The sequence below is a fragment of the Acipenser ruthenus genome, chromosome 16, assembly GCF_902713425.1.
Source record: "Acipenser ruthenus chromosome 16, fAciRut3.2 maternal haplotype, whole genome shotgun sequence".
NCBI lineage: Eukaryota > Metazoa > Chordata > Actinopteri > Acipenseriformes > Acipenseridae > Acipenser > Acipenser ruthenus.
The window spans coordinates 28,030,815-28,052,823 of NC_081204.1; the positions used below are offsets into that span (position 1 = coordinate 28,030,815).

General features: G+C 38.7%; 1 protein-coding gene across 2 annotated transcripts; it reads left to right on the forward strand.

The window, feature by feature from the left end:
* Nucleotides 1-4,243: 4,243 nt before the first annotated feature.
* On the forward strand, nt 4,244-19,272 carry LOC117411804 (lysophosphatidic acid receptor 4-like). Of its 2 annotated transcripts, none has more exons than XM_058989277.1 (2): nt 4,244-4,522; nt 17,082-19,272. In XM_058989277.1, exon 2 carries the CDS (start codon nt 17,309-17,311, stop codon nt 18,371-18,373), a length of 1,065 nt encoding a protein of 354 aa, XP_058845260.1. In that variant the 5' UTR covers nt 4,244-4,522; nt 17,082-17,308; the 3' UTR covers nt 18,374-19,272. The 2 variants fall into 2 exon arrangements, with proteins under 2 accessions (XP_058845260.1, XP_058845258.1); XM_058989275.1 differs by lacking the exon at nt 4,244-4,522 and adding an exon at nt 13,081-13,371.
* The last annotated feature ends 2,737 nt before the right edge of the window (nt 19,273-22,009 follow it).

A 22,009-nucleotide genomic window follows, 5' to 3' on the forward strand; every position in this document is an offset into this window, starting at 1 on the left:
GATGCAAAAATATTAGGAGTATGGGGGAGGGAGCTCCTGGGCTTCTAAATGCACTCAAATATGGATTTCAAATCTGTTTCTAAGCAACATCGGCATATGAGCAAGGCTATCTCAGAAATAGTCTAGCTTTGATGAAAAGACAGTATGCATGGTCAGTTCTAATGCTATGCAAGTCTATACATGCTTTCGATGCAAGTCAAGGGGGTGATATACTTGTTCGGCATGCGTGTAACTAACATAGTCTTTCAGTTTAGTATTTGCCTAGATAGCAAAACAGGTAATGTATTGTATTGAAGAAGTGGTACAACACATATAGCAATCCTCCATTCCTGCTTTCGGTGACAAAGGGTAATAATAAGGAAGTAATGTAAACTAAGTAAAGGTTCAGTGCTAATAGTGACAGAAAGATGAACTACAGAGCCGAGTCTTGTGAATTTTGTAAAGGAGAGAAAACATGATCACTTTGTGTATACAGCGTGCAACAATCTTGTTTTTCTGACCACATCCTTCCTCTGGTGTGTGAGGGAACAAGGCAGCACATGGAAGTGATTATCCATGGAGAGGACTGCCAGCCCTCGCTGAAGCTTCTCCCGCACATCTGCTTCTATTTACAGTGCAGCAGGTTCTGAAGCTCTGGAGCAGGGGAGCAGGGCTGCCCTGACTGCCTTACACTAATGACTGAACCACACATCAGAGAGAGAGAGAGAGAGAGAGAGAGAGAGAGAGAGAGAGAGAGAGAGAGAGAGAGAGAGAGAGAGAGAGAGAGAGAGAGAGAGAGAGAGAGAGAGAGAGAGAGAGAGAGAGAGAGAGAGAGAGAGAGAGAGAGAGAGAGAGCGAGAGAGAGAGCAGATTCTTACACAGAGAGCTGGGGTGGTGGAGGTTGAGACACTTTTTAATGATCATTTATTTATTATATTATTTATTTATTTATGCAGTTATTTATCTAGGACAGCCCACTTGGAGTCCAGTGCATTACCTAGACCAACCAAGACCATGTTACAGTACCACTGTGGTACTGTTCGTCAAAAGACACACTAGGTAAAGTCAAGTACACTTTGGCTAATGCTTTCAATGGCATTTCTTATAGTTTTAATGTGTTTGAAGTTACTGTATGGATGAATTACCAATTGCCCGTACGATTGTAGTTGCACATTTATAGGATGCTTAGCCACTGGAGTGGAATCACTACATTGCTATTGAACATAATTTAAAAAGGGATTACATTTCTTTGGCTGGTGTAGAACTGAGGCACTGAAACATCAAGAGACATGCTTCTCCCCTACCCTGGGTCAACCTTAATTAATGGACTGCCCTCAGTTTTGAACCCAGGACCTATTGACCCCTAGACCAGCTCTGAAAATACTTCTTTCATTTTTATAATCTCTGATTTACTATGCATTTACTCCAGGACAGGGTTTGCTCAAGTTTGTACTAGAGCAAATTAATCCAATCCATCACGAGTAACAAAGATAGAGCACTGAACCAAATGAACAGGCATATTCATTTTACAACAAAAGCTGCTTTTGAAGGATAATGACCAGTGTTGAGAAAAAATATTCTTAGACTGGCCATAACAGAGATCTCCAAATACACAGTATTAATGGTGTGCTGGTCTGAATAATCTTTTTATTTTTTATTTTACTTTTTAAATGTAATTACTGGCTTTCTATTGATATTTCGTGTTTTGTGAAAATCTTTGTTTTGGTGAATTAAAACGAATATACTTATTTATTATAGGCTATATTAATGCACTGTAGTATGCACACTGTACATACACTGGGTTGTTGAAATGCTGTATATATCCTTTTTCCTTTTACTTCTTTTATATGACTAAGACCCAGCCCATTGACTTTTGTCCTGGACATTGGTTTTCATTGCATTTTTAAAATCTTCTTATTCCTACACAGTTGGCTGTCCTGGGCTTTCCAATAATATCACATGTTTTTACTTCCACATGGGCACAAATTCCATTTCCTGTACAAACAAAATGGCTTCTTTGTCAACAAGCACATTTTATGGAAGTCAAAAAGGTAAGTTTATTATAATATATTTATAAATTACTACTTTACATAATTATAATTGATTATAGTTCATTAACATTTAAGGAAGTATTTATTTAGTTTTTAGTGCAGTTTAACTAGATTAAATATTAATTACAAGTGATTTAGATAAATGTCCACTGTAGTAGACATGGGGTCACAGGTGTACATATTTTTACATATACTTCTTGTTAATTTAGCCTTAAATGTTCTGTTATGTGAATCACAACTTCCACTACAGTGCATATATATATATATATATATATATATATATATATATATATATATATATATATATATATATATATATATATATATTTCATTGCATTACAAACACCGCTTCATTTGTATTGGAGGCTGATCTTAATTGTACAAGGGTCAGCAACATCTATTTAGACTGGACCTGGGGCCTTCGTTCACTGTAGGTGACGTTAATTAGGCCTTTCATAATCTGTTGCTAAGATACAAAGCCAATTACTGTTAGTTGCTGAAGTAGGGATACTGTGAAGGGTTTCCGATAATTGTTATGAATGAGAGGGAGAGAGAGAGAGAGAGAGAGAGAGAGAGAGAGAGAGAGAGAGAGAGAGAGAGAGAGAGAGAGAGAGAGAGAGAGAGAGAGAGAGAGAGAGAGAGAGAGACTGGCATGCATGATTTCTTGAGCAGTCATATTTTTACCTTGATCTGAAAACAATCCTTGATTTAAAAGGCTACATGATACCATTGGAAGTAAAAAAAAAAAAAATATTTAGACAAATGTTTCAACAACAACTCTTCAGTGTGCAGTAAAAAGATCAGACTGGAGAGGACGATAGGTTGACAGAATGAATCTCCCCATCCACGCAATCATATTTACTCAAAGAGCCAGATTTCCACTCCACACATATACCAACTATATAAATTTGGCAGTCTGGTTGGCTTCTATAGTTATTTCTACAAAGCCACAAACACCACTCATGTGATACTTATCTCCATATTCAAGTAATGACCAAGCCCAACACAGCTTAGCTTCAGAGGTCAGACCACATCAGAAACCGAGATTAAATATCTGGGACACTTAAAGCAGGCTGTTATCTCATAACCCTTTGGCTCAGGAATGAGTTCATTGCAGGGTTGACTTACCAGTTCCTGCTGGTAAAGGGTTATGTCAGCACACACAGAAGTATGGCGGACTTGAAACATTTCATACCTGCACAGTCAGGTGTGCCAAACAAAGACCAGCACAGACAACTGTATATCCCGAACTGCCTCAATAATGGATTTGAATGAAAACCTATTTTGACATCAGCCACAGTTTAGGACCGCTGCTCCTATCCCATCATGCCTGAGTAAAGTTATAAAAATATGTACATTTCTAAAAATAGAAACAACAGACACTTTTCTGCTGTGAAATTTTACTTTTAGGTCCCAGAATGCCAGTTGCAATTATAGGTGCTGTATTCAGACAGAGCTCCCATTCAAATGTTCCATTTAGGTGGGGCCATGTTTGTCAGATATATAATAATGTATATGTGACTGTTCAGACACCTGCTAATTCCTGAGAACTCAGATCTAGAAAATGAACAAAACAACAAGGAAAATAGGCTCACAGATCATTACCGGCAAATGCCAAGACCTTTATGCGTTGTATTCAGCATGGATTTCTTAGAAAACTATATTTAAAAGAAAATACAAATTAAACTTCATGAGGCAATGAAGAAAATATGAAATGCATTTTGCAGATGCTAAACAGCTGTCAGTGCTCAGCATTGCGTTACAGCATTTACATCCATTTCGTGAATCAAGATGAGTTTTGGGAATATTATCTGTATTACTGATACATTAAATACACCTATTTGTGATAGGTGTATTTAATAAAAGTGATCAAATATATGATTATTGATGCATAATTGATACTACATTGATTTATTTGACATATTCTCACCAGCTGACAGAAAACAAAGGACAAATGTAACAAAATCAACAGTTTATGCTACCATCATTATATTGTCTGGACAGCTGTGCAGTGCTAACATGTGGAGGTTTCCTTGGAAAAAATGTGAACTACTGGGAACAGGGAAAATTAATGATTAAAAACATCTTTAAACACAGGATAAAAGAGTGCATATAAGCGCACTTATACGGGATTGGTGGGGGGAATTTGAAGCATCCAATCCCAGTTCAGTTCCGTAGCCAGTCCTGCTGGTAGATTGGCCAAGGGTTGAGTTACAGAGGGATGATGACCTCACTGTCCTGCCACAGGATCCCTGCACAGCGTCTGTTCATGAAGACAGCCAGTTCTCTTCCCTCGCTCCTACAGCGTTCCTCCGGCAGTGTGCTTCGGCTTCCCCAGCTCCTTTGAAACTACGGGATCCACAAAGCCAGCATTGATTGCAAACTTCTGACAGTGAATTAGAAAGGGCTGAGAATCACAATTTCAGATCTACCGACTGTGCTGCTCAGCTGTTGAGGCACATGGAGCGAGGCAAGAGAGACATCCCAGTTAGGTAAGTCTTGCTTTCAGTTTTCTTTGCCTGAGCTTTAAACACAATTGATTCTGTGTTAGCTGTTGCTTTACTATTTTCTGGAAAGACAGCCGGCAAGCACAACTGTGGGCTTGCCTAACAGTGCCAAGATGATGCAGGAACAGAAAGACAGCTCTGGAAGATTATGCTCTGGTTTAGCAGCAGTTATACAGCAAAACAGTTGGATTAGGTCTTGTAGCAATATCATTCTGTCCTTTCTTAAAATAAAAATCTTTGAACAACTGCAATTTTAAAACATTTAGTTAAATCCAATTATATCCCCAGGAGACTCACTGACTCTTCAACTGAATAATAAGCATTACAAGTTATCAGCTTTGCTGAACTTTTTATTGCTATTTGAGGGATTTTTCTGCATGTGCACAAATGTGACCTCTTGTTGCCAATGACACCCACATATATTGTATATTTCCATTAGCCAGTGCTATTTATTCCTAGTTTTCTAAGTACTGGGTTCTCATTTAGCCACAGTTCTTTTTAAAAAGTTCTCCAGAACGTGTCTGGCACACCCCTGCTTGATCGCTCATACAGACAGAGCCTGGGATTGGGTGCAGGCTATCCGCTGACAGTGCCCACCAGTGCCTGCTGCAGGGAGGGATTGTGGTGAACAGGCAGGGTCAGCTGGCTCCTATTATAAATCATTACGTGTGACAGGCAGTGTTGTATGATGCGCTAGTGGATACTGATACTGCTGAACCCAGAGTATGATGGGATAAAAAAGCACTAGTCCAGAGGGACCCGGGGAAACACAAGGACATCGATTTGGACCCCGCCTCCATCTGGTATGTGCAGTTAAACATATGCCTTGTGCGTCTCTTGATACCACAGAATGCGCATAATGAAGACAAGCTTACGCTGTATGAATAAACTGTTTAAAATATATTATTTGTAAACAATTTAAACTTATTCCACAAGAACCACTTATACCGGATCCCCAAACTAAAGTGTGCATGACTCCTGAGACTAATCTTGTGGAAACTAGTACTATACCCACCCAGTACTGTACTATACCCCAAAGCCAAGTAAAACATACATTGTTAAACCAAACAGTTTTCTGGATATACAGTAGCACCAACAGTGCAATAGAATTTCTACAAGCACAATACATTGCATACCAAAACGCAAGCCCCTTTGAGAATTAGATTGCATGATCAAATTGTACAGTGATCCTCTGCTCACTGCTGTGTTTGTCCCCTTTAAGAGCACTTTCCTTTTGAAACCTTACTGTGCAAAACCTTCACAGTCCCACGTCACATTGTCCTTAAATGCGATCAGATACATTAGATTAGTGTACATACAAGTATTGTGCAATGAATGTGCTCAAGCACTGGTCATTGATAGCCTTTGTAGGTTGTGTGCCTTTTCAAGGAAGTGACTTTTTCTGAGGGAGCATGGGGTCAGGTCAATGAGGTCCTTCTTCTGTGGTTTCCTTTGACTTTACAGGACACAGATCTAACAAATACATTCCAGTAAATCCTACCTAATATGAACTATTAGGAAAAGCAGCAACTGGTTACAGGGCAGGAGAACCAGTGTTGTCTGGGAGTCCTCACTCATTGGCTCACCTCAGTAACCAATCACTGCTTTTCCTATGACTTTATTGGGAGTGCAAGATGGAACTGTTTCCAAGAACTTTTTGCAATACAAAATGACATCACATACATGTTTACCATAAAGTCAGAATCTTATAAGAAAATGTGAGGCCTAATCATATTTGGTAAAATTAACTTAAATATTTTTAAAAAAATAAAACCTTTTTACAATTATACAAAATCCCTTCTGTCCCAAGACATTTTTGAACTTCTAGTTCAGTTCAGGTGTGGTCTGTGTTACTGGTCAATGTAGTACCAGGTCGTCCTCACAACATGGCAGTTGGCCTTTGACCACGATTCCAGGTTTGACATTAGACAAGGAGATCAGTTTGATGTATTTCCCTAAATGGATGCTCTGAGAAAGATTTGCAGGACTTGGGAGACACATTGTTCACAGTGTCAAGTTACGGTTAGTTGTGCATCAAGGGGCCAGCCTCACACTTAAATAATGCCATACCACAAACAAAGGAAGAGGGAATATCTTTGAAACTGAAGCATAACCCATACAACAGCATTGTATACTGGCTGTCTTGATCTGATATATTTACAAGAGTGAATGATTTGACAGTGTGTAGTTCAATCTGAAATCAGAAAGAACACATCCGATGTACAAATTCCAGCAAGGATGACTAAAAACATGAGACGTAGCCTCAAATATATGTAATAAATGTGGAGTATTCAACCCAGAAATACTTAAATACTGGTTGTTTATTATTATTATTATTATTATTATTATTATTATTATTATTATTAATAATAATAATAATAATAATAATAATAATAATAATAATAATAATGGTTCACATACAGATCAATTTTTCCCATGAAATGAAGCAAAATATGTACATTTCCTACTCTACTGTGAATTAACCAGAGCTGACACCTCCCAGCATGTTTGTCTGTTGTTGTCACAAAAAGTACTTTGTTTTTGAGATTACGCAGTGCTAGATTAAGAAAGTCAAGCAAAAAAAAAAAAAAAAAAGAAAAAGGGAATTGTGCATATGGGGAAACCTCAAGGTTTCTGTCTTTTGGAAGGGGATACCTTTGTTCTGAAACATTCCCCTAATTTGAACCCAGGGGTATCAGCCAGGCACCTCCCTCCTCCAATCAATGTATAACGAGAGAGGCAGGCTGCAGCTGGGAGATGTCTGTTCTGTTTACAGTATGCGTCAGACCGCACCAATAAACCCTTTGCCCAAAAATGTTGACTGAAGCATATCAGCGACAGGAAGTCTCCGAAGCGGTCTTTCCAGCAGCTCCTCGCTCTTATCCTTCTGGTTGTCAGCACAGGCCTTGGCGATCAGCAGTTCTGTATTGATAGAAGCAGGACAGAACAACTCCGCTATAGCACGTTCATAAACAATCAAGCCGTGCTACAGTGTTACACCAATCCAGATCTTTGACTTGTATCCATCCACTCCTATAAATGTTCTGGATTGCAGACCTTATTATGTGCACTGATTCTAAGGACCCTCTGTCTGTGCTGGCACAGGTGTATTTTGCTCTTCTTTTGATGCGTAGGACTGTACTTGTTGCTTGTGGTTATTGAGGTACCAAATAATTAGCACAAGCACATTAAAATCCTGTTGTAAATATAATATTAAACTGTGGTTAATGCACACAGACCAGGGTCGACATGGTCAGTCTCACTATCCAAACCAGGGTTCAAACAAAGCAGGACACCACTGGGGAACATTGTTCGCATGGCTATAGCACTAAATAAATGATTTAAATGGATATCTCCATGGTTTAGATCAGGACACCAGATCTCTAAAGCTGAAGAACCACAAAAGCTTCTTGCAGTCACAGAGACCCCCAAGTTCAAATAAGTAAACAATAAGGAACACTGGGGTGCACATTGCACAGGTTACTTTTTTTTAATACTGACTGGGGTGAATCTTAAACAATGGCAGGTCGAAATACTGCCACTCTTTTACTCCAATGAGAGAGATTTTTAGTGAAAACATTTGCCATTGAACTTATAATGTTTATTTTAGTATTACGTCTGTGTTTACTATCAGCAGACGTCTCCCTGCTGGAGTCACTGTGGTAATATTCAAAATGCTTAGCAAGGACGTTTGGGAGGAACTGCATAGCATACGAAACTAAAATAAGCACTACAAGGCGGTTAAAAAGCTTTTGAAGTAGGAGGTTTTTTTATGACAATATGACTAAGAGACTGGACTGCTCTTGTCAATAAGAGCTGAGGCCATGCAATTCTTGCCCTGAGAAACGGAAATCGTAACCTTTCTGACTCCAACACTCACAGGCTCCATCCTGGCGTGCTCAGGGGGCAGTGGTGTGGGTGGGGGTGCACGCCTCCACAATAACTGACTTCAAATAGCTTCTAAATGGATTTCATAGTTTAAATAACAAATGGACAGCAAACGGATTGCAGCACAAGTGATGATAACGTCCTCGTTTACATGCATATACCTGTATTGTAGACAGAGACCCCACTGGACCCAAACTGTTTTGTTCTTATTTAGGCACGTATTTGACACAAACTGGGTGTTTATTAAGGTGTTTTGCAATTTAGAATATTTGGATCATCAAAGTAAAACTGGTACTGGGCCCTTTTTTATTTTTGCTCGAATCCACTCAAACGTTTGATATATGATACATTTGTTATTTTACGAATGCAGTTTTAGTTGCCATAAATACAAGCAAAGCTGTTGATAACTTGTACCAAGCTTCACACCATAACAGCTCAAAGTCCAATTCTCTAACTAATTCAACTGAGAAAACTCAGGAAATCTGCATCATACTTTTTACTGGGTTATGAACCTCCGCCAGAAGTTAATTAGTGCCAATATTGGCAGAGAAATGCACACAATAAAACACTTTTTAGTTATCCCTTAAGCCACTGAACTGGCAACTCAGGTACATATATACTGGATAAACAGATGAAATGGAATTTCTAATACTGATTATTTAAAGCACTTTACTATGAAACCACTTTTTTTTTTTTTTAATACATTTACAATGAAAATATTACTTTAGAACCTTGTAAATTCAATGCCCATTGTTTTGACTCAATATCTAAAACTGTTTTTATTAATGTTTCCTTGAAATTGACCTTGGTCTGGCACAACATATCCACAAAAACTATTACTAATAAAAAAAGATTGAATATCTAGATTGTATAACCAGGAAAATAGTAAAAATAAAGCAAAAACCATATAGTATTAATCTGACAGATATTGTCTGTAAAAGACCTACTACAAAGCACCGTTGCCATTATGAATCGTGCTTGTGGTATTCCTGTGATGTGGTTGTTTCACGACACCCTGAAACATTTTCTCCCTGAAAGTCCTGACCTCCACTTTGAGAACTGCAGGTTTATTCCCTAGCAAAAGTAGGCTGGCTGAAATCCAGAGGCATACAAAGAATACCAGGAAATGACTAAAACCCAAATTTCTTTGGTTGTTTTTATAAAGATACAAGACTCCTAATGTTTGTGACACCCCCTGGTGTTCCTGTCTCCTGGCCTGCTCTGTGCTCTTTGTCCTTTACCCTCAGTGACGCTCTCACTCACCATATAGTTGTTGAGCTGAAGGAATTCACAGCCCGGGCCGAAGGGAGAGACTCCAGTTATTTTAATAGGGGAATTTCTAACTGAATTCAATAATTGATGATGTCTTAGAGGAGTTTTTGTGGTCAACCAGGAAACAATTCTGAGCTATGGAAAACTGTATTATTTTTATCAAGGGTGAATCGTCCTAACTAAAATAAAACAAAGTGGTGTTGTGCTGCTGCATTTGACCCCCCAGGACTTGCTATAGAACACAAAGCCCCTGTACCATACTTGAATTGTGTTACACTGTATGGATACAGTCTCCTGTCGGTGAGATGAGGTTTAAAGCTTCATAATAACTAATGCAGTAGAGCCGGGCTGTACGAAGCATGTGTATCCATAAATGACCGTGCCATGAATAATTTTCTCCTAAAGAAGGCTAATGGACAAAATCTGTTTTCCTAATGTATTGCCGCTAACCACAATGCTATAAGAGGTCATTAGCCTGAGGGAGTCTCCCATAAGCGCTGTAGAGCTGAAACACTAAGTCACTTCATAGGATGAAAGCAGCTGACACTTTATGTTGAGTAATTGTCTGTAGGACGGTCATCTACATGCACAAAGCAGGCTGTGACTTCAGAAACTCATTTCAAACAGGTATCCCTGGTGGGAATCAACCCTGCATCCCAGGGGTTAAAGTGTTTCGCAGAATATCCTGCAGTGTTACATGAAATGATGTGTCTTTTTAATGCAAATCATTTAAAGCTGTTTGATGGGTACCCAGATACAGCTTTCTTCACCATTGTTTACCTTGAGTTCGAAACCTACTCCTGCAATGAATAAAATTGATTTCAGCATAAACACTCAATTCATGTTTCCCCTCATAGTGGTACTGATAGAAAACTACTGGAACATCACTTGGTGAATACTGGTACGGGACTTCATTCCACCAGGGATTCCCCAATAAACCCAAAGCCCAACTGCATACATATACTTAGATAAAGGGTCTGAGCTGGCCAAGTACAGACCACTGATTTACCCTAATAGATGAGTAAAAGGGTGGAAGACGTGAAATGTGCACAAGCATTTAACTAAAACTGAATTAAGTTTCAAGGAATTAAAAGGATAGGACAAATGGAAATTGGATAAGCATCTTATCTTGCCACCTTGTTCAGCTGTCTAGACTCCAGGCCTGAGCTCACTGCTCAACACTGGGATAGATTTACTAAGCATTTAACCCCATTGGCTAAACTTTGTTTTCTATATAGAATAAAAATCTGTCCTTGTGGTATGCTCTCTGAAATATAGACCACAAAGACAATAGATATGTGACAAAAAAACATGTTTGTTACACTTCATTTTTTAAATGTATTTTCATTGTAGGGTTAAGAAACATGTTACTTGTTTGAATGTAGTCTCTGGTTCTTATTGTAAAGACAAAAACAAGTGTTTGACATCTTAGTGAGAAATAATGCTTGTTGCTGCCATCTGGTGATAGCCAAGGGAAGTACATTTGGCATTGCCTCTGACAAGTGTCAAGCATGACAGGTCCATTGGTGGAAAAGAATTAAAAACAGACACAATTGTGTACAAAAAGCAAAAGGTTATTATGTCTTACAGAATACGATCTTTGAGCTCTGCAAATCTGTCTGCAGAAGCAGTTATTTTTTACTAATTTTTTAAAAGGGGGCGAGGTGGATTGCAAAGATTGAGTAATATAAAATGTGTTCAGCAACGAGAAGCATTCCGATTTGAGAAAGGGTGAAGTGAAGTGATCTTTTTCAAGAACACATTAGCTGTGGAATAGTTTATTTTCAGTGTGTTCAAGGTGTTCAGAAACCAGGATATCCTGTGGGCTAGCGCTATTGTAATGCTACAGTACATTCAGCAGCACCGTGTCTGCAGTCCAAGGATAACTTCCCTTTCATGAGGAAGGCCAACAGGGTTTCGAAATTAAGATCATCTCCAGTCACACCGGGATTACTGTCTTTTTCGATAAATCTGAGACATTTATTTTTTGACCTTTTTGATGTACAGCTAATTGCAGAATGTTACTAGCAACAAGAACAGCAAACCAGAGTTCAAAACTATCCATTATTAAAGCTTTTTATTACACAGCAGGAAGCTTCTGAATCACACTATAGTGGAAAGCAGCCTTGTATTGAATAGAATGTTTTGGGACAGACAGAGTTAAAAGGAGGAGTTGACCTCTAACACAGCTTTGGAGCAGAAAGTTTTAGAATAACTGTGGATAGTACGCTTATATCAGAGCCTTTAATGAAACAGTGGATAGTTGTCTTCAGTTAGAGGAGACAGCTAGTTTTGCACTATTTTTCTGATTCTATAAATGACTACTGATGACTAATTATTTTTCCACCTGTAATAATGCACATATAAACTGAAAAAACCTAACCACGAATTGTTTCCAAAGCAAAAGATAAAGCAAGTGACATGAAGGGATATGACTGATAAATCATGGAGCTGCTCTTCAGTTTTAGTTGCCAGATCAGCCAAAGTTATATTAGTAAGGGACAGGACAATCTAGTGCACCACAGTGCTTGTCACCAAAACTAAAGGAAACTTGTTTTCAAAGTGGCAGACCAGTCGAGGCTACATGAATACAATACTATCATCATCACACAAAATTGTAATCTGTATGATTCTGCTCCGATGAACAAAGGGAAAAGAAGGAAAAATACCTGTAGTGGCATTGACAGGAAAGGCTTCTCTTCATTAAATAGCGCGTGATTGTGAGGAAAGCCAGGAACAGACAACAAAGAGTCTGAGACTAAATTGGGTTAGATTTAATGACAAGCAAACAAACTACAATGAAGTCTGGATCACACTTCCTTAAAAAACAATGAGGGGACTGCAAGCCAAAGAAACAGTCCTGTAGCACCTACACCGTATTGTATGTAAACGCTAACCACATACCGACCCCGGTGTGGTTCAGTGAAGCTTGTTTATTTATTGGCTATCTACCTACCTAGTAATCGACCGACGTTATCTATCCACTGTCTTGTCAAGAAAGGAGTTACTGAAAGATAAGGTTGACAGAGAAAAGTTTTTCAACTAAAATAGAATTTTGTGTTGTTTTGTTTAATGTTATTTAAATATGAAAAACTTAAACGAATAAACAAATAAATACATAAATAAAATAGTACCGTGACTACTGATGCAGTCAGAAATCATTAATAAGTTACTGTATTTCCTACTGAACACTTCCTCTACGCAATATTGTATTATTAATAATAATTAAAAAAGAAAAAAAAAGAAAACCCACAACCAATAGATTTTCTTTTAGCGTTGCCGCTCCATTCAGTCTCTAAAATCCCCCCACCAGCCCAGCTCCTAACGGAATCCTCCTTGCAACGCCTGACCTATTCTGGTCTCATTTCCTGTCCTGGCTGCTTTGGCACACACACACAAGATCTCACAGCTCCTAAATGTTGACTACACTCGTTGCAAAGCGCAACAGTTGAGAACACTTGGGATATAATGTATAGATTTACATTGCGCGCACCGTTTGGATTTACCTGAGTTGCGCATAGTTGTCTGACCAGTCCTGCCTCAAAAGTAAGAAAGGCTTAAGTGAAGTTTAACTGAAAAAAGAGATGGAAAACTACAACTTGGACGAGAGTACAGCATCTGCAGACAGCTAACGGTGCCTCCGACCCATAACCCATTAAAACAATGGTATAGGGGTAAGTTAACAGACGTTTCGCTGTTCCAAACCACGACTGGAGAAAAAATTATAATCCGCTCTTTTATTTTTTGTGAGGTGGGAGATTCAGTACCAGTTTTTGGAAAGTCTGAAAACTATTATTATTATTATTATTATTATTATTATTATTATTATTATTATTATTATCTTTTGTTAAAACATTATTATTTGTTTATTATATTTGAATTTCTCAGTATTTTGGTTGAAGTTAATAGCTAATAGCTTTGTTAATAGTTAATAGTAACGTGTTAAATATGCACATTTCCCACTATTTTACCTTAAATAAAATGCGTCCATACTGACATTGAAGCTATAGAATGTACTGTACTGTTTGGTGATATTGTTGGGGTTACCAGCATTGACAAAAGTAATAGTACCGGTGTAGTGTTAGAAAGTGGTACATCGTCACAATGTGGTACGCGTACCAAAGCTTGACCCATGTAATGTTAGAAAGTGGTACTCTGGCACATTGAAAGCGCTGTGAGATTTTGGTACAGGTGCAATCAATTTCGATGTGAAGTGTTTTCCTATTGACAAACAGAGGTACATTATTTGCCACTAGTTATAGTTTTTTTTTTTTTTTTTTTTGGCAAACCATTCATTACACATAATGTTTTTGCAAACTTAAACTGGAAACAGACAATCAGTTTCTCAAAAAAAAAAAAAAAAAAAAAAAAAAAAAAAAAAAACAAGACAAAATGATGTACAAGACCCAATGTATTGCATATGATAAATATTCACATACTATTTTCTTAATGGTGGAAAGATATGATAAATTACATTAACAACGATGAAAAAGACCGAAAACAGCATAACGTACCAGTTTTGAATGGGCACTTCCGTGCTTTCTAAGTGGAAGTTGTTTAGAAGTTGTTTAGGCATGCACGAGCAAACGCAGTGCGCTGTGTACCACTTTTTATCCGCGTACCTGAAAATATCACAACACGTCAAGGAACTGTAAAGGTACCAGCCACATGTTTTCATTTTATTGTCATTTTTTAGTGTGTATGGGTCTTATTTTTTCTGAATTATTTTCTGTGGTTCATTTTGAAAATATATATTGTTGACCAATATGAAATATTGTAATTATATTAATAAAAACCTTACTTGTCAATATCATATATTTAAAAAAAAACAACATGTAGCAGTGTTATAATATACGCATGCATATATATATATATATATATATATATATATATATATATATATATATATATATATATATATATATATATATATATATAGGACTGAAGACAGTCACACAATTCAGTTTGCATGTTCATCGGTGCCCTATGCCTCACATTAAAAAAATGCAATTAGGTAACAGAAAAGTAGACAGTTAGATGTTGCAGCACATGTTTAGAATATGACATTCTGAAAATGGAAGCCTAAGGCTTGCTGTAACTAAATATGGCCCATGTTTGCGTTTTAAAAATAAATATGTATTGTCCTGATAAATGGGATGTGGTGGCTCTTCCTGTGTATGAAATAGGAAGAGCTGCACAGGAGCAATACTGACTCAGCAGGAGGAAGAGGAAGGGGACAGAGGGGAGGCTTGTAGAAGAAGGGAGCTGGGGAATGACATTCCTAGGATCTCAGGGATAATCAATGTCTCTGTCGCTCCCTTGCTGTGCTTCACGGTATAGGCGCCTAGCAGCAGAGTCTCAATGGGATTACCCGGTGGGGGTGTCCATCAACACCCCTAACAGCTATAGGACTGACAAACTAACTCAATTCCATGTGCTTATATTACCCGAGACACCTCCAGCTTTCCCTAGCTAAACCAGATTCTAATAGTATATAGACAGGTGGATGTAACTGTCTTCTCTCCAGCAGGAGTTACAATAGAAAAAAAGAGTCTTCTTTCTTATTAGTTCCGACCCTGTTCTAAATTGTTTCATTGATCCAATTAAACTTCCATCCAGATCCTGGAGTAGTTCAATATGTAATTTTACTTGTTAAACCTGGAGTGGAATTGCCTTGCAGGATTGTAATTGGACAACCCTGGCCTAGGGGATAGCTACTGTAGTACCGATTCCAGTTCCCTCTGATTTACTCACATCAGTAATACGCTTGAGTTTTATTTTTAAATATGGACGTTTGTGTCAGTATTATAACAACATTCTTTTCATTCCTTCCCCAATCACAGACACACAATAGCACATTTTTGTACATACTTCAAACTACAACGTTTTTGTGGTACAGCTGTTTTGGTTAGAAGCAAGCATCATGAGAACAACACTTTTTTTTTTTTTAAATGTTAGTAATGAATGGATTAGTTCAAGTCATCTGGTTTGGGTCAGTGACCACCACAACTTCAAATGATACTTTTGCCCCCAAGGATCATTTAGCTGGAGTTCCAGGCAAGCTAGTACAGACAGTTCTCCTTGTAACCGAATTGCTGTGATTTCTTATAAAATGGGATCTGGGCAGTTCATTAAACTTTTGATATGTGCAGACATTCCTTTTCATTAAACACTTGTAATTTCTTGTAACAGTCACATTTCCAGTATCTGGCTTTCGGACAGGCAGTACTGCAATCCTTACTGTTGACCTAAATCTAGGCCGACCATGAGCATGCATATACAGACACACGCAAACCACGTGAGCATCGACATCATGCAGCCAAGCGCAACACACACAAACCACACACAAATACAGACATGCGGAATACAGTTTAGCAAGATACACAACCACACAGCCAGAATAAATAATAGCATATTGTACAATCAATGAAGGTATAGATACTGAAGTGCTATGCAGGGTTAGAAACTAATGCTCGCCAGTTTGCTCGAGGCAAATTCAAACTAAATGAGGACTAGTTGTCTTTGTGTCAGTAGTCCTGTGGGTGAGTACTTAAAACAAGTGTACAGATACTGTCACGTTCACAGGCCTGCGTTTAAAAAAAACTGTGAACTTTTAGTATAAACAAAATGTACTTTTTAGACATCAAAACAGTATAAACAAGACAATTTCCTCACATTAAGTTTCATTTTTCAATTATGTTTTTTAAAAGTTCATTTGCTTGAACACAACATACTTACTTGTTAGGTCGATCTTTAATCATTATATAATATTAAAGCATTTAAAACTATAGATTTATGGGATGATTGCTTAACTATGTCTTATTACTAACATATTTGTATTATAATATTTAGTGTAATATTAGAATAACTGTGGTCCAGTAAAAGTGATCTTTTTCTGTTTTGACAGCTTTTCAGTTTTAGTAAATGAATGAACATATTTTTATTTTGTTTTACCATTTTTAAAGTTTTGGCATTGGTGAATATGTTTTGGGTTGCTATTGGGTCAATAAGGTTAACTTATCCGTTGAATTCAATGGTGTATGAAATCTAAATAATGGAGTGTGTAACATAAAACTACAACAAAATGCATACGAATTTAAAGATTCATATGAACTTTTTAAAGAAGCATGAGGCAACAAGACACTTGAAACAGCATTGAACCCCTTAAAACCCCATCAGGAAGTGGTCTAGCACTGGTGGTCATGATAAAATATTTTCTTGCTGCATCCAGCACCACCGTGTCAGACATTTCTAGGTAATAAGAAATGTAGGCGGCCCCAGCTGCCTTTGATCTTGCAGAAGCAATGACACGTGAAATGCAGTTATGTGGCTGGGTTAATCCACCTCTACTAACATGCTTTGTTTTTTGTTTTTTTTCTTGCAGGATAGAGACAACCAGCAGACCACAGCAGTTGGAGAGGCTGAAAGTTGTTCTTCAAAGATATCTAAGAGTAGGAATGTCTGTTTAACAGTAGTCCTGTTTGCTTTGGATCCATGTATATTCTGCCTTTATAAGATGACGGTCGTCATGTGCCGATTCTTGAGGTGTCTTTTTGGATACAGCTACTGAAGGTTGGTTTCAAGGAGTCAGACTCTGACAAGAGACCTGGGATGGCGGGCACAGACAATAGCAGCAGTGGCAGTTGCTTGATTGATGATTCCTTTAAGTACAACCTGTACGCGGCTGTCTACAGCGTGGTCTTTGCCCTCGGACTGATCACCAACTGTGCCTCCCTTTTTGTCTTCTGCTTCCGCATGAAGCTCCGCAATGAGACCACCCTTTTTATGACCAACCTGGCTGTCTCAGACTTGCTTTTCGTCTTCACTCTGCCCTTCAAGATCTTTTACAACCTGAACCGCCACTGGCCCTTTGGAGATGAGCTTTGCAAGGTATCAGGGACGGCCTTTCTCACCAATATCTACGGCAGCATGCTCTTCCTTACCTGCATCAGTGTGGACCGCTTCCTGGCCATCGTCTACCCTTTCCGTTCTCGTTCCATAAGAACCAGGTGCAATGCCGGGATTGTGTGTGCCGGGGTCTGGCTGCTTGTCCTGGGAGGTGGGATCTCTGTTTCTTTCTTCTCCACCACCATTGTGTCCAACACTAGCACCACCTGCTTTGAGGGCTTCTCCAAGTCAACCTGGCGGACATACCTGTCCAAGATCACGATCTTCATTGAGCTGGTTGGCTTCCTCATCCCTCTGCTCCTCAACCTGGCTTGTTCTTCAATGGTACTCCGGACGCTTCGCAAGCCTGCCACCCTCTGCCAGATTGGAACCAACAAGGAGCGTGTGCTCCGGATGATTGTGGTGCACGTAGCTATCTTCGTGGTCTGCTTCGTTCCCTACAACTCAATCCTCTTTCTCTACGCCATGGTGCGCTCCCAGGCAGTGGCCAGCTGCAGACTGGAGAGGTTCGTCCGGACCTTTTACCCCATCACACTCTGCATCGCCACCCTCAACTGCTGCTTCGACCCTTTTGTCTATTACTTCACCTCTGAGTCCTTCCAGAAGTCCTTCAGCCACGGCAAGGTACAGCTCAAGATGGACAACGCGTTCAGGAGCGAGGTTCCCCTCTCCAGCAAGGACAGTCTGCCGTCCATTCAGGAGGAAGGGGTGGTAGCTGACAGGACAGAAGTCAATGGCAGAAAATTAGTATTAGAGTCACAGTTCTGATCCCAAATGTTAAGCAGGGATGGTGAGACCCAGTCCTCCACAACAGGAAAGATTTATTAAAAACAAGGCAGGATGGACTTTCTGAGAAGCAAATAGGCCTGGCCAAAAACAAAATGAGTACATTAAAAGGAACTTTCTTTGGGGAAGGGAGAAGGGGATGGAACTAGCATGTGATTCATGTATTTTTTACAGGTGATTATTACACAAAAAATACAGTATGAAGTGTCTTACTCAACCATTAAATATCTAATTGCATACATAGAACTTTACTATGGTCAATTAACAGTGTGAGTGCTTTCCCAGTGTTTATAATGTAGTGCACTTGGATTTCATTTTGCTATGATTTTAACATGTTATACCATACAGCAATAAGAAAAATATTTAAGATGCAAGGTCTTTTTTTGTTAACACCATGGGAAATACAGATAAGCATGACATTATTGCGCTCTGTGGCTTAAAGTGTGACTAAGGCTGTTTCCATGGCAACTGCTATGAAGGAGGAAACACCCAAACAAAACCAGTGAAAGCTGATTGGGGACAGCCCCCCACACCCAGAGCAGTGTCTTGCATAGAATCTAGTTTCTCACTTACTTGCCACTGAAATAAACAATTTGCACAAGCAACAGACCTAACAGCAAATGCGGGCTATATACAGTATATGTATTTGCATGTGTAAAGTGCAACAAAGTATATATGTTGATGATGTGTCCCCAAGTTAAAACAGAAAAGTATATAAACTGCTTTTGATGTATTGAAGACATTAAGGCTGCATATACTGTAGAGCTCTACATTTTGTGAATGGGATTCATAAACGGGCAGAAGATTAAATATTTAAAGATGAGTGTTTTCCCACTGTGGATATCCATAAACTCAGAATAAAAGAGCACTTTTTTATTAAATTCTTTGTGACAGTAGAGGTCTGTGTTTCTGAGTATTTATCAACAAACCGTACATTCATAACAAGCACTCTCTGGAAACCTAGCTGTGTTTTGTCATGCCGTTTAACTCCTCTATTTCCTTAACAACGCTGGTTTATTTTTATTAAACAGATGCAATTTTATTCATATTGTAAAACTGCAGCTTTCTGAATGTCATATTTCTGTGGTAAGGAAGTTATAAAGGACAGACGCTGCTCATTAGCCCTGTACAGCAGTAGAGAACACTGTGGGTGTGTTAAGTAACTGAGTGCCTCAGAGCAAGAATCTTCACCCTCACTCAGATCACTGATGAAATCTGCTCTGCAGTGCTCTGAGCTGCTCGAGGGGAGCAGAACTGAGCATGCCTTTCAGTGCGTTCTTTCACTGAGCTGCTCTGAGTGGCTCACTTACTTAACGCATCCAGTGTAGTTTTTACAACTCATCACTTCTGCTACGCTATACATATTGCTGCAATTTGTTAAACTGTCATATACTTTGGCCTTGATTTCCAAGCAGGTCTGTCCAAACAAAACTCCTCCTAGAAGCTCCTATCAAGTGGTTTCCATTCAGTGAAAAATGCCAGTGAACTTCCTGGGAGGTTTTAGAAGAAAAACGCTTTAAAAAGTCCCTTGGATGAGACGTCCCACTGATGATCTGTCTATTTTGTTTTGACATTAAATACTACTGGTATGCATCAGGCTTAAGAACGCCAGAGCTAAATTTACAAAAACTTCTAATTTTGCAATCCATGCAAACAGGGAGCAGGAGATCCCTAACAATTAGATGCTGTATCTCAGTGGAGCTATCCTAACATATGCTCAAATCATTTCTATGCTTTATCATTATACAGAAAAAGCCTTTTCCCAAATTCGCATGGGTTGCCAGTGAAAATCTGTCCCTGCATGAAAGCTAGGATATTAAGGTGGAAGTAGGGGGGACTTTAATGGAGAGAAGTGCTCAGAAATGTGCTCAGAATAATGTTTATTCCTGTTATTCCAAACCAATATTCCCTATCTCTACCTGCTGTGTAATAGTCCACTTGCTTTATAGAATATTATTTAACATGTAATGGGTGATAAATTTGGTAATCGATGTTAGTTCATTTTAATCATGCAACTAATTAATATGCATTTACTTTCACGGCTGGAAGCATGCTTTGGTGCTTTTGATTGTAGACCCCATTGCAGCCAAGTACTCATTAAAATGTTTTCAAGTAGACGAATCAGCCATTGTCTTGCACTGAATGAGGGGTATTATCTTGCTAATTAGGTCATGCTGGTTTAATTCTTAAAGATATGTTGGTATGAGAGATTTGGCAAGCATTATTCATTAGGCAGTGGATTTTAATTACCAAGTTTCTCTGTGCATTTCAAATGCTAAGCTACCAAAAGGACTATGAGTGTTCTGCAGGAGTTAAGCACTTCCCAGCTTCTGTGTAAAGAAATCCTGAGAGGCCAAGTTTTAACTTCTCTGGGACCCTCTACAATTTATCTTTAAGGCTTATTCCCTACATTTTAAAAAAAGACATGTTCACTGCCCCTCTCTGACCACTTTAGTTTTCATTTTTATTACAGCACTATGTGTTGTTCTGCACTTTAGTTTTCATTTTTATTACAGCACTATGTGTTGTTCTGCACCTACAATATTTGAACCCCTCTTCATGATTTCCAGTTATAACTGTACTTAACACGTGTGGTGCCATCCTTCTTTACTGATACTGAGACACAGGAGAATGACTTTGAGGTAACTATTTCCACTGACTGGAAAGAATACTGCCCAGCTGGAAGATGTAAGCTTGTTGGCCACCACACTGCTAACATAGCATGGAGCAACAATACCTCAGGTCTATTCATTTAGCAGCACAGTTTGGGGATTTAGGGGATTCAGAAGAACCTTTCCATAAAAATACTGTGCTGTGGGTATAATGACAGCTTCAGTCTGTTAGTGCAGAATGGGCATGTTCCCAGCACTCTGTGTCAGTGCCTATGGACCTACTGGCCAGATGGGAAAGCCTTTTGTTTACAGTATCTTTTCAAATATTATTACAACACATTTTGGTTATCGATACTGATCATATAAAATAGCACAGTTTGAAAATAAATGAACATTTACTTTAGTTATGTAGAAGTCATGAATAAAATGAAATCGAGGCCAAGCTTTTCATACAGTCTGTAATTGAGTTGTTGTTCTGGCTACAGTGTAAAAAAATATTAAAGAATTAAAGCAGCACATAAGTTTGTTTTGTTGAATTAAAAGAAGATTCCGATTCATAGCAGAATCTCCCACTTGGTATGGGATTTTATCTATGCAGGCGCCTCCTTGTACACTCAAAACCCCTTTATTAAAAGCGCTACCGTATGACAGCTTTCTGAATGGATATACAGTACAAATAGAAGTGTGCCTCAGAACAGCCTCAGTTATCTCAAATCAATCATGAAGGCATCCAAAACTGAGAAACGATGCTCAGAAATACAGCACTGCCAGTTAGATGCGACAGCAGATAACACTGCTCTCAGCTGCAGTCCTCTCCCACCCCCCTGAACCCCAGTGAATGGGTTCTACTTATTTTGTAATTCAATAGCCGTTTTTTATAGGGATCAGATGGTGACTGACAGACACATCTGGCAGTTGTGTTTCTGGGTCAGGCTGATATAGTTGAGGGGCTCTATGGAAGTGAAATAAATACACAGCTGACAAAGCCTGGAGAGACTTGGAATAC